Source organism: Dermacentor andersoni, chromosome 2, assembly GCF_023375885.2.
Source record: "Dermacentor andersoni chromosome 2, qqDerAnde1_hic_scaffold, whole genome shotgun sequence".
In the NCBI taxonomy this organism is placed as follows: domain Eukaryota; kingdom Metazoa; phylum Arthropoda; class Arachnida; order Ixodida; family Ixodidae; genus Dermacentor; species Dermacentor andersoni.
In genome coordinates this window covers 151,663,215-151,675,232 of record NC_092815.1, presented here as the reverse complement: position 1 = coordinate 151,675,232, position 12,018 = coordinate 151,663,215, and the positions used below count along the sequence as shown (strand labels likewise).

The window sequence follows — 12,018 nt, the reverse complement described above, 5'->3', positions numbered from 1 at the left end:
AGCGCTTGTCCTAAGCCGTGTAAGTGCGGTCATGCCGCTTATTGCCCTCAAGTACTCACGAACAATAACCGTCTAGCCTCCTCGTTGGGGTAGTGATTTACAAGAATTCCTAAATAACTCATGACAGCCGCCGTGCTTGCTTATAGGCTGTGGTGTTCTGCTGCTAAGAGTGATGTCGCGGGATCGAATATCGGCCATGCCGGCCGTATTTTGGTGGTGGCGAAATGAGAAAACTCCCGCGTTCTTAGATTTACGTGCACGTTAAAGAGTCCCAGGTGGTTCATATTCCGTAACCCACCGCTACGGTGTGTCTCGCAATCAGACCGGGGTTTGGCACGTAAAACCTGATAATTTATTAACTCATGGCTTCACACGAACGGCGGTTCTGTATGTTAACTGGCGCTCATGTTTGCGATGAACATTTAATTTTCATTTTGCGCAAATAAATGTTTGATTAATCTTGGAAATTGTTTTGTTAACTTAAACAACAAATATGGCGTCTATGCAAAAGTTGTGAAGGATGTGGACAAAGTACAAATATCTTTTGAAGTGGCCTGGGTCTCCTGTAGTGATTTATTACATAAAAATTAACGCTCTAAAAACACGATCGTTTTCAAATTTCTTGTCTGCCGTATAAGGCATCATCTGTAAATGTATGTTAATGACAGCGACTACGCCTCGCCTAGCTTTCGGCCATGCTAGAATCCCTCAACCGTTTGCCTGCTCTATATCAAGCAGAGGTACAAGCTCAGTTTTCAGTATTGTTTCACACGGCGAATGAAACGCGTATGAATTTCAAGTGGCCGATGTGGTGGCCATCACGCACGGAGTAAAAGAACAGGCGGACTCTGCAACAAGGGCACACATGTTCATGCCACGTGTGTGTTTCGCACACGCGTAGCCAACACGTCTCGTATACAGAAGTACCCCTATGCGACACTGGGGCAGTCTGTGGCCGGCCGTTTAGCCACTCACTCAGGCAAGCGTAATTCGCAGTGTACGTGCCGTAGAATTGAAGCCCCCTACAGTACTCTTACAAATGCGTCCGCGCTTTCGAGCTTCGGCGTATATAGCATCACTGGACAATCGTTGGAAAGATCAGTCACTCCACAGCTTGTCCATTGAGTACATGTAGAGTGTGCGCGACTCTGACTTGTACTCTGACGGCATACAGATGGCCAATATGCACTTTCTCAGGGCGATTTCTCTCGGGAACGCTGAAAGGACGAACCATCGACCCTTGCGACAACTTTCACGCTTACGTGTGCGAGGACTGGAGCCGGGCGTCACCGGATGCATCGGCCGCGTATGCCGACGCTGCCGATGCTCTCACTGGAGCCACCGAGGAGACTGCCAAGCGCATACTCAGCGGTGAGGCGCAGCCGTAAATGTGTTAACGAAAATCCCTCCACCCTGCTTCACAAGCACAACGGAAAAACCGTTTTGCGATTGAATAGTCTTTTGTTTTGTACTACGGGTGTATTTTGTTGTTCTACAGAGTGTTTAAATTACGCTGGATTAGCGCTACTATATTTAAAAACTTGACTACGCCGCCTACGACCGGTTTCTGACTTCCTCATTCCTATGACAATCACCGTGCAGAGCAAAGCGCTGTTTTGACATTGTGGATGAAGTGTTATTTGCCATTAATGCAACGCTTCCAAACGGAGTATTAGTGCGGGCGAAATTGCACGCGGTTTCATTTTAGCCAGGTGGCGTTGAGTGAATCCTCCAAGTCGGCGGGTGAGCGCCCTACAATCAAACGACACCTAATTTGGCGTACTTCTCTTATTGCGATAGCAACCATTTGACACTGCAGACGAATTTCCCCCGTCGGCTTCGATATTGCCGTGATGTCAAGTCCGAGTGCGATAATATCGCGGCCACGCGCCCTATGCTGTAGGTCCGAGAGAAAGGTGCGAAAACGTCATAATAAATGGGCTGTTTGTTGTCATGAACGCATGTGCAGTCCACCTTGATTAGGCGTACGCAGTAAAGTTCAGAGAAATATCTCTGAGTGCTCAGAATGCCAACCGCTGTAAATGGCCTATATCCCCGCGCAGAGAGATGCATTTAATGCAACACTGTACAGCCGCATGGTTTTGATGCGTTAGCATTCTTGATAAACTTAACGCACCTTCGGGGCTATGTTTGTATGTTTCTACTCATCTGTCTATGTTTACACTGATGTGAGTTTGTATCTAATCGTTTACCCGCTAATGTCACTGGGTAATGCGTGGTCGAACGGGTGGCGCATCGGGGTGCTGTACTAAGATGTTCGAAACCAACCATCGTACCAACTTGGGTAACTGAGTATCTGCCAATGCGTACATAATTGCCGTGCTTCAACGAGCCACTTTCATGCTGACATGGGTCATTGTAGATGGGCGCGTGCGTAAGTACTTCTGCTCGAAGAAAATCTTTCACGCCAACTTAGATCTCTGGGCATGTGCGAGTAGGTATGTGCCGCTCTTCCATGAACGTCTCCGACGCCAACTTAAGGCAACTAGGTATTTGTGCCGCCGGGAATTTGGCGCACGCACCCGCGTGCCATGCATTTCGCAGGTCACGCGCAAGTTTTGCAGCGGCGGCGCCAGGTGGCGCCGAGTGTTCTTAAGGAAAGGTGTTCCTGTATATGCTCCCGCAGGGAGCAGAGTTGCGCATATGTCCGGTTTATGATCCAGGTCTGCAGTGGAGCCACTCCTCGCGCGCGCAGGAGGCAAATCCCGCGCGGTGTTCCATTTGCATTTTTGTCTGCAGGTCGCGCGCTACATGCGGCAACTGTACGCAAGCGCTGAACAAGATGACACTTTTTAATGCAGGCCAAGCTCGAAAGATTGGCGCAGCCGGAGAGGTTCCAACCCCCTGAAGTTTTAGTATGTGTGTACATATATACACGCACATATACAAACACACGCAGGAATGTAGATATAAAGAATATGACCACCCTCGATCCCTCGAAATAATATCCTGACTACGCCCGTGGCTCGAACAGCTCAAAAGTTCGTCTGCAAACGCGCATTACCTTGCAACAAAAAGCGGAGCAATCTTTTTCAGCATGCTTATCAAGTTTTCTCGTAGCGGAGGAAGGCAAGGAATGTTTTAAAGGGTGTTTCAAGAAATTTTCACACACGTGTGGTAGACAATTATGTGAGCACATTTTGTATGCCGAAGCGAGACGAATAATGAATGTCGCTAACAAAACTATCGTGCCTGCAGTTATGTCAGTTACCGTAGACCATCGTTCATCACTAAACTTCTTCACAGCAGCTGCACGTTTTCGGTATATGCGGTGCAGACACGTAAATTTAAACGCATTTCAAATGTTCACATGCGCACATCTTATGCAAAGCTTATTTTTACGATTCATACCGCAAAATTACCAGCTGCTTCGTAGCAGCAAATCTGCAAGTGGAAAAAGATTCAAAATGCACGAGCTTCTAGGTCAAATTTATTTCGTAGAAGGGAATGGATGTCCAATGGCTAGTGGCAGCAGGGGATGGGTGCTGGTTCTTGGAGCCTTGGGGGCAGAATTCAAAGCCACTGGAAAGGCAACAAGTTAAAAGTAACAACAGGTTATTTTTATTGGACTAATCACATAGGATGACAAACTGGCAAAGTAATTATTCACACATTGCGGACTGTAGTATGAAGAGATAAAGAAAATGTGCTGTCATATTACTCAGGTTAACTTACTATAACACAGCGCTTATTAAACGTACAAAATAATTTCACCTTCCTCACGTCATCTAAGGCTGATAGAACAAGCAGCATGTTTCGCGCGGTAAATGCTGAAGCTATCGCAGCTTTCTCATAAGCGGGAGCGTGCGGTGTTTTCGCTGACTACAAAACAATGAACACCAGCACATCAATCGACTTTACATGAAAAATCAGAACGCCGACAAAAAATTTAAAAGGAAACGGAGCAGAGAAAAGCCAGGGTGCAGCGGGCAAATTATATCTGCTAGTATTTACTCTGTTCTGCACACATTTTTCTGGAGCCACATAGTCAGAACAATCGTACAAGCAACAACGCTAATTGAGCGAGTTGTTAAGTTAACACTTTTGGCGTATATGTGCTGCGCGGCACAGACGTGTCGTCCTTTCTTTGTACCGCGTCTGTGTCGCGCTGCACGTATACACAAAAAATTGCACAAGTGAACAACCTCTCATGCCAGGCGTACGCATTTCAGTGTGTACAGGAGTGTTACTCGAGATAAATACCGCTTTAGCGTAAACAAATCGAACTCATCTCTGTAAACAAGGCGAACGGACGTCGCATATCCTGGTCCCTTTTGGAGCCGGCCGTTCTAGCCTGTCCGCACGCCACCGCGTAAAAAGCTTTGCCACCTACCGTGCGATTTGCGCAGTTTGGCGCGCTGCAGCCCGTCATACTGGAATACAAGTGTCAAAATGATCTGCTTCGTAGCACTTCACCAAAGTCATTAACTTAATATCGTCGAATACCGTACCTGCAACCCGGAGTCAATCGTTGCTACGCATGATCGACGGTCCGCTGATTGCGATTTCGATGGCACTGACACAAACGAGTCGGCGCCGTTTCCGTAAAGTGGGCTTCGGAGCGCGCAGTTGATCAATTGACGTCATTTTGCACCACGTGATCGCGCTCGGCGAATAGCGATGCGAGCGGCGCCGGAAACGTTATGCGCAACTCTGCTCCCTGCGGGAGCATATACAGGAGCACTATTAGAGAAGCTCGAAAGCAAAATCTCACTGACTACACGCCTCATACATCACTCGTTGCCATGGTTGCAAGGCGTTCTGTCGCTATAATAAATTCAATGCTATCCGCATCACCGTCGACATTAACCGTAAGATTGGTTGTGCCGAATGTTTCGCGTAATGAAACCGTGCGAGTAAATTTATATGAGCAAAATCAACTACATTTGCACGTTGTGTTGCAAGAAAGTAAGGAGATATTTGGAACTAGTTAATGACTTATTTACTTGATTCGGCGATTGACCTTGTGCCTATTAGACCTAGCGGCGTTTCTTCAAAGATCGTATTTATGTATTTTCTGTTCTTCAACGCTTCACACGATTGCTCTAGAGAAATTAGCTCGTAACATTATCGAGAACTTATTTTGAAAGAATAGAGATGCCCGAGGAAATATCGACAGGGAAATGTATGACAATTGGAGTTTTCTTTTTTTCAAGGGATAGTGTTGCTCGCGTTCGGCATATTCTAGAAAGGAAAAAGTAGGCGAATAGCTTACTTTTAAGTGAAAGGGTTAAAATAGTTTTCGAGTAAACAATTCGGCCGAATGAATAACGAAGGGCTCAAAGGATGTCTTGAAACCATGACATCCAGCTGAAACAAGCACTAATACGAAGCAGCGTACCTCTGACTGAAGCTACATTGGTCGGTGACGTTAGGAGAGGCTTCTTCACTGCAGTCTTTGCACGGATGTTTACGGATAGTAGATCCAGGACCATTCTTATATTTATTGAGGTGGCATATCTATTGCATAAATTGAAGCAATAGCTAGTCTATAAGGCACAAATATATCATTTGACGTGCGCTTGACTTTATTTGGATGAGAAGTATTACAACTGGAGCATAAATATCAGCTGAGTGCTTAGTGATGCCGCAATAATTTATAACCTGAACTAATATAATGGCCGAATCGTTGCATGATAATAGGAAATACTTTGCTTTACACTTTTGCGGCCATTTATCACAAGAATAAGCAAATGTGCAATGAAACGTAACTTGATCGTAGAGGAGCGCGTTTCTTTATTTTTTCTTCGGCATATCTAAATGCAAGCAAGAAATATAAGTGATAGTACATTTGAGTGCATAGCTGTGAACGTTGAGAAATATTTTTTCTTGGCTATTTACAAATTAACTGTAGTATTAAGGAAGCACAATGTGAAGGTTTAATGTGGCACTGAGGTATTGAGCGTCCTATAAGAAGTTCCGACTCGTTGACAGAAAAACTCAAACATTTAAATAAGTGTCATGTCCCAATGTCTGAGCACAGGGCTTCGTAAATGTCGCGAGGCACAAGAGGCAATTTAGCCAGCTTTGAAGAATATGCCGGCGGGCTTTAAAAAGACAGCAAAGTAGTACCTACTTGGTGACCTTTATTGCATGTTTGTTGCATGTTGCATGTTGACTGTACGTGATTTCATGCAGTAAGCAAACCAGGGCTATCTTCCTTTTCTGTTCAAGAAGTGGTAGTGATAGCGACTTCTTTATAGCAGTAACGCTAAAATACCTACTGTAGTCTTTAGCGATGAAACGTGCGGCATGATCTTGAAGAGACTGAGAGAATTAATTTTATGTTCCTGATGTGACGACCAGAGGGCGAATGCGAATTCGAGCTGTGGACAAAGAAAGGTTCTGTACGCTATTTCACAAGTAGCTGAAGAGGCGTTGCGTAGGTTTCGTTTGAAGTAACCTAATGCGCTAGATTTTGCAGTAACATGTTTTCTATGCGCCTTACATGATAAGTTTGTTGTAATATGGATACCGAGATATTTCCACAAGAGAGTAACAGTGAGAGCACTGTTTAAGCGAGTAAGTGTAAACAGTTTGTTTGCTTTCTGCTGATGGTCAGTAATTTCAACATCAATATAACCTTTCTTTGATTTTCTTTGTTTCATCCGCAACTTTAGAGTCTTTCCTTGTTCAACCATGTACCCACCCCCTCTGTAAAGCCTCAAAGGCCGCGATGGTAAATAAATAAATAAATAAATAAATAAATAAATAAATAAATAAATAAATTACGATTATTCCATTTAATGACATTTAACAATGCGTGCACCAGTTTCGAAATTCATCTAGCACTTATTTTTTTATTTTCTTAATTCATTGCATACACACAACACACAATACTGTTTGGACCCGTAGCCTTAGCGGCTAGTTTGGGGTCCAATAACAAATAGACATAAGAATAGCGTACTTATTGTACGAGACAACTTCAACACACGCTATTAAATTATTTTTACAAGGAAATATAGAATGAACAAAATACTATGTTATGACATCAGGGGATACAAATACAAAGACGCTGTGAGCATTCATGAAAGAAGTTTTTTAGTCATTCCACATAGTTTTGGCTGGTCTTTACACTGAGTGGGAGTGCGTTGCATAGTAGAGCACCGTTAAACTCCAGAAGACTTGGTTCATATATACACTGTGACATAGAGGTAAGTTAATACAGTTAATTAGTAGCTGCCCTCGTGTTTCGAGTTGGAAAATTAAATATTGTGTTAGGTAGCGGATTAATATAACCTATTATTGCGTGAACTGTCTGAACAACTCTTACTTTATACGCCTCACTAAACGACAGAACACGAAGCAATTGAAACAGAGGTTTACGTGGATGAGTGTTTAGAAAAGGCAACTACTCGTAGCACCCTTTTTGAAAACCGACGACAGGCTCTACATAGGTCTTGTACGTACTGCCCCAAGACTCTAAACAATAGTAAAGGTGTCTCTGTAGAAAGCAAACTGAAGTATCCGTAAAACGTGAGTGTCAAAATATTGAAGGACTTTTAACAATACATGACAAACATACGCTACTTTGGAACATACTTTACCAATTTGATATTTCCAGAGCATGTCAGATTCAAACCAAACACCTAGATATTTGTAGCGGCATGCTCTGTTCAACCGGACATTATTCAAAAACACAGACAGGGAGTAGAAATTCGTTTCCTTCCCCCTAGAATGGAAGAATACAATACTGGTTTTGTCGATGTTAAGTGTAAGGTTATTTGGCGTGAACCATTTCGCGACACGACCGAGTTCTTGATTTATTTTGCCTTGCAGTCGTTCAATAGTGTCGCCAACAAAAAAATAAATACGTATCACTGAAGAGCTAAGTGGTCATCGGGTGTCTTTTTATGCAATAAATTAAGCAGTCTTCGGCAAATGACCTGATCGGTGATCCAGGGAAAACAGTGCGAAGTCGGGAGGTGGAAATTCAAGGCGATGAAAAAAACGAGAACAAGGTGAAAGCAGAAGCGAACGTTTCCACTAGTGGATTTGTCAGCTTCAATGCCTTGCCTTGAAGAAGACAAGTCCACTTGTCGAAATGTTGGCTCCTGCTTTCACCTTGTTCTCGTTTTGCTCATCGTCTTGACTGGTGATGTACGTCTTATCTTGGACGGCAAATTATAGACGTAAATGAGAAGGAAGAGCGCCCCCAGCACGCTATGTTGTGGTACACGAAATGTCACATCAGCAATGAAGATGAGTGATTGTAAGAGTAAACTGTTTGCAGGATAATGTAAGAAGGTTCGTTATTCACGCTATTGCAAGGCTGTCTAAAAGTAATGATGCTAGTTTGGCTGCCAGTCTAGAGTGGGGAACGCGATCAAAGACTTTGGCAAAGTCCGTAAAGATTCTATAAATCAGAAGACAAATTTATGTGTATGGCGATAGCACATTAGCGAACTCGATAAGTTGTCTCACAGGAAAGTGCTTTTCTAAAAGCATGTTGCTCTCGGCATAAAAATTGTTAACTTTTAGGTGCTGCACACTATTAGAAGCTTTGACATGCTCTAATAGGTAAATGTAATCGTTGTTAACGATCATCGTCATCATCATCATCATCATCATCAACCTATTTATGTCCACTGCAGGATGAAGGTCTTGCCCTGTGATCGCCAATTAACCCTGTCCTGCGCCAACGGATTCCAACTAGCGCAGATTAGACAACCGTTGGACCATTAGGGTGACAGAGTGGGTACCAAGAGAAGGGAAGCGCAGTAGACGGAAGAAGACTAGGTGGTGTGATGAATTGAGGAAATTTGCTGGTGCTAGTTGCGAACGATATAGATCGGTAGTTATTTGCCTTGATTTTATCGCCAGACATAAAGATCGGAATCATTTTCCCGACTTTCCACTTACATGATCGGTTCCCTTTGTACGAGGACTCCTAAAAAATATGTGAAACAATGGAGGCTGAACTTGTGACTGTACGCTTTAAAATGTTGTTATTAATACCGTCAACGCCGGCTGAGGTAGACACCTTTAGGTTCTGAACTAAACCTAAGATGCCGGAGGCCTCAACCGATCTTAGTGCCATGTACCTGTAGTTTACCTCGGCGATTGCGGAATGGACATCGATGTAAATTGTTTAAAGTAAATGAAACTTCAGAAATTGGCGCTCCGGTATTGGTGTTAGAGACGCCTGAGGCATCAGTCTTTATTGGTACCATTACCTTAGTTTACGTCTACAATATAGCCGGAATGAACATTCATGTAAATGACTTAATTAAAGGAATTGGGAGATCCTTATAAAATACGCGCTCTGGTATCGCCTCGGAGTGAGGTTTGGTGTCAGTTTCTTCGAGGGGAAATCACTGTTAAGAATTTCTTTCGGTTGTTTTTATAATGGATTGCAAGTCACGTACACATAACGTGTGCTTAGCGCTACGAATGTTACTGCAATATTCTTTTTGGGACTCTACGTCTTAACCATGCTACGGAGGTTCCTAACCATTTAGCTGTTCTGAACAAGGGTTTATTTTTATTTTTAATGAGCTTAGCGTCCTGAGGTTCCATGGTTTTAACCTAATTTACCCCGAAGCAAGTTAGCGAGCTAACATATTAATAGCGAGTTAATAGAGAGTGAATTATTTAACTCTCTGAAGAAACGTACTTTTTATGTTACGTGATTTAATGATGACTACGCCTAATAATATTTGTCAATGCTAAGCTCAGTGGAAAACTTGCAGTTAGATTTTCATTGAGTTTTTTAAAGTGTCCGAGAGCTATTTAACACACACACACACACGCACACGCACACGCGCACACACACACACACACACACACGCACACGCACACACACACACACACACACACACACACACACACACACACACACACACACACACACACACACACACACACGCTTGTGTTGTTAGAGGGCGTTCCTTAAGGCGCAGCGCATCAGTGTTTGCCACAATGCGGAGTCTTTTCTCGCCACCTCGACGTTTTATGTTTAGCTGTGACTGCTCGTGCGATCAGGGCTCGTGCTTCCCCGGATGTTCCTGGGTTTTAAACACCCCGACACAATTAAATACTTGCCAAGACTCTCGGCAATGTGCAAAGTTTCGCCGACCCGACACGGAACGGGGGGGGGGGGGAGAAAATCACGCATTGCTTTAAAGCTGGCTCGGAACTTACGAGCAACAGGAAACTGAAACGAGCGAATACTGACAAACAACAGCTTGCTTTGAGATCACAACTATTTTTTTTTAACTGCTGCGGATTTGCCCTACCCACCACAGCTGGCTTGGATAAGTTTACCCCTAGCAGGTATACCGCTCTTGCGTCCTTTCGCCATTAGAAGACTTCCAAGAAAATGTTAGAAGATTGGCAAGCAAAATCGTTATATGTATTGAAATATCTCGGGATAGTTGGCAGATGTGCATGTCTCAACCCTACGGAAACTTGTAAAAGCATGAATTTTCATTTCGGAAAATGACTGCGTAACGTAGGCGCACTTCTATTATTGTGATCCGTGCACTTATGACAGAATGGGCGATATTCAGCTATTAGGGGTTATTTTTGTGCAGGTGGTCAAGCGGCAGACCTGTCACCACTCTGGAAGGTGTGGGCCTCGTGCAACCAGGACGGTGAGAGAACATAACTATTTTCTGTGCAGTGAACTCTTCGGCGCATGCAACAGCCACTTTGGCGGCATAAATATTTCCGGAATGCGTACACCTTCGTTGCATCAAATTCAAGCATACTATCCAATCACGCAGATGGTATTGCGAATCGGAGTGACAATCTTTCTGTTCACATAAGGTACCGATGTTGTGCCATGTTACTGAGCGAAACAAAAGAAAAAACGTCTATGGTAAGTTATTATCGAATGTACGCTGACGAGATAATGGCAGGTCATGCGAGAAAGACACGTGTCATGCAAGCAATCAAGTATCGCTGCAAAGGCGTCTGGAGCACACCAGAATTTTATTTTCCTGCATGGCCTGCGCGAGTCGCCACTGCCTTATATCCTAAGCCGGGATGAGAGGTAAAATCGTGTGTAATTGAAGAGCTCGTTTCTCCATATGACCATCGTCTAATGAAGAACGAAATGAAATTTTATGTACCAAACTCGCGATTTGGTTATGAGGAAAGCCCTAGCAGAGCACTCCGGACTAATTTCGACCGACTTGGGTTCTTTACCGTGAACCTAAATCTGGGTATAAGAGCGTTTTTGACAGTTTTCCCATGCAGTAATGTGGCCGCTAAAGCCGAGATTGAACTCAGGACTGAGGGCCCAGCAACACGCCTTCATAGGTACTAGGCTAGCGCGGCGGCTTAGCGTCTTCTACGGAGTGCAAAAAGAAACTTTATTGTCGAGCACGTGCCGGTGCACCGATGCGGCGCACAAACCTTATGAATTGAGTGAAGCCATGTTGTAGGAAATAACTTGAATCAGCGCGGAATGTCGCAAAAGTAAATCGCTCCGAAAATCGTAGGTATGAATGAAAGCTTTAATACTGTACAAAAACGACGAATTTGCGAACATCTACGGCAAATTTCAGCAATTAGCTAATAAAGCTCTGGACCACTGCGCAGTATGACTACATCAATACGTCACCTTTAGGAAATAGCAAGTTGCCCGGGTACGTAGGGCCTCCTTGCATCATAAACTCTCATTGGCCGAAGATAATTTCTTACGATGAAGTCCGATTTGTCGAAGCTGGGCCCACATGGGCATTTTTCATAGGTCAATCATATCCTAACTGATTGGTACGCTTGCGTAGAAATCAGATTTTTCAAATTTCGCAATTAATTATGCAGCGCTGACCAGAAGTCAGCGCGGAAACGGGGCAAGGGTGCCCACGTGTCTGAATTTGCGCATTTCTGATTATGCACAAGTGCGTATTGTTCAATTGGTTGGAGTCCCTGGATGTAATGTGTGTCTCAAATGCTCACCCTCCTACGCCAAACCTGACTAGAGCTCAATTCAACCACTTGCTTCCCAACAGGGGCAACTAGGCATGGCCTCAGAGAGATTGCACCCGC

At 44.0% G+C, this 12,018-nt stretch overlaps 1 protein-coding gene across 1 annotated transcript in view; it reads left to right on the top strand.

Moving 5' to 3' along the window:
• The first annotated feature begins 31 nt into the window (after window positions 1-31).
• LOC126540937 (neprilysin-1-like) overlaps window positions 32-12,018 on the top strand; it is an 88,088-nt gene continuing 76,101 nt past the window's right edge. Inside the window, exons 1-3 of the mRNA XM_072286175.1 lie at window positions 32-51; window positions 1,175-1,371; window positions 10,557-10,616. Of these exons, the coding sequence (XP_072142276.1) occupies window positions 32-51; window positions 1,175-1,371; window positions 10,557-10,616 (277 nt within the window). The remainder of the gene's footprint in view (window positions 52-1,174; window positions 1,372-10,556; window positions 10,617-12,018) is intronic.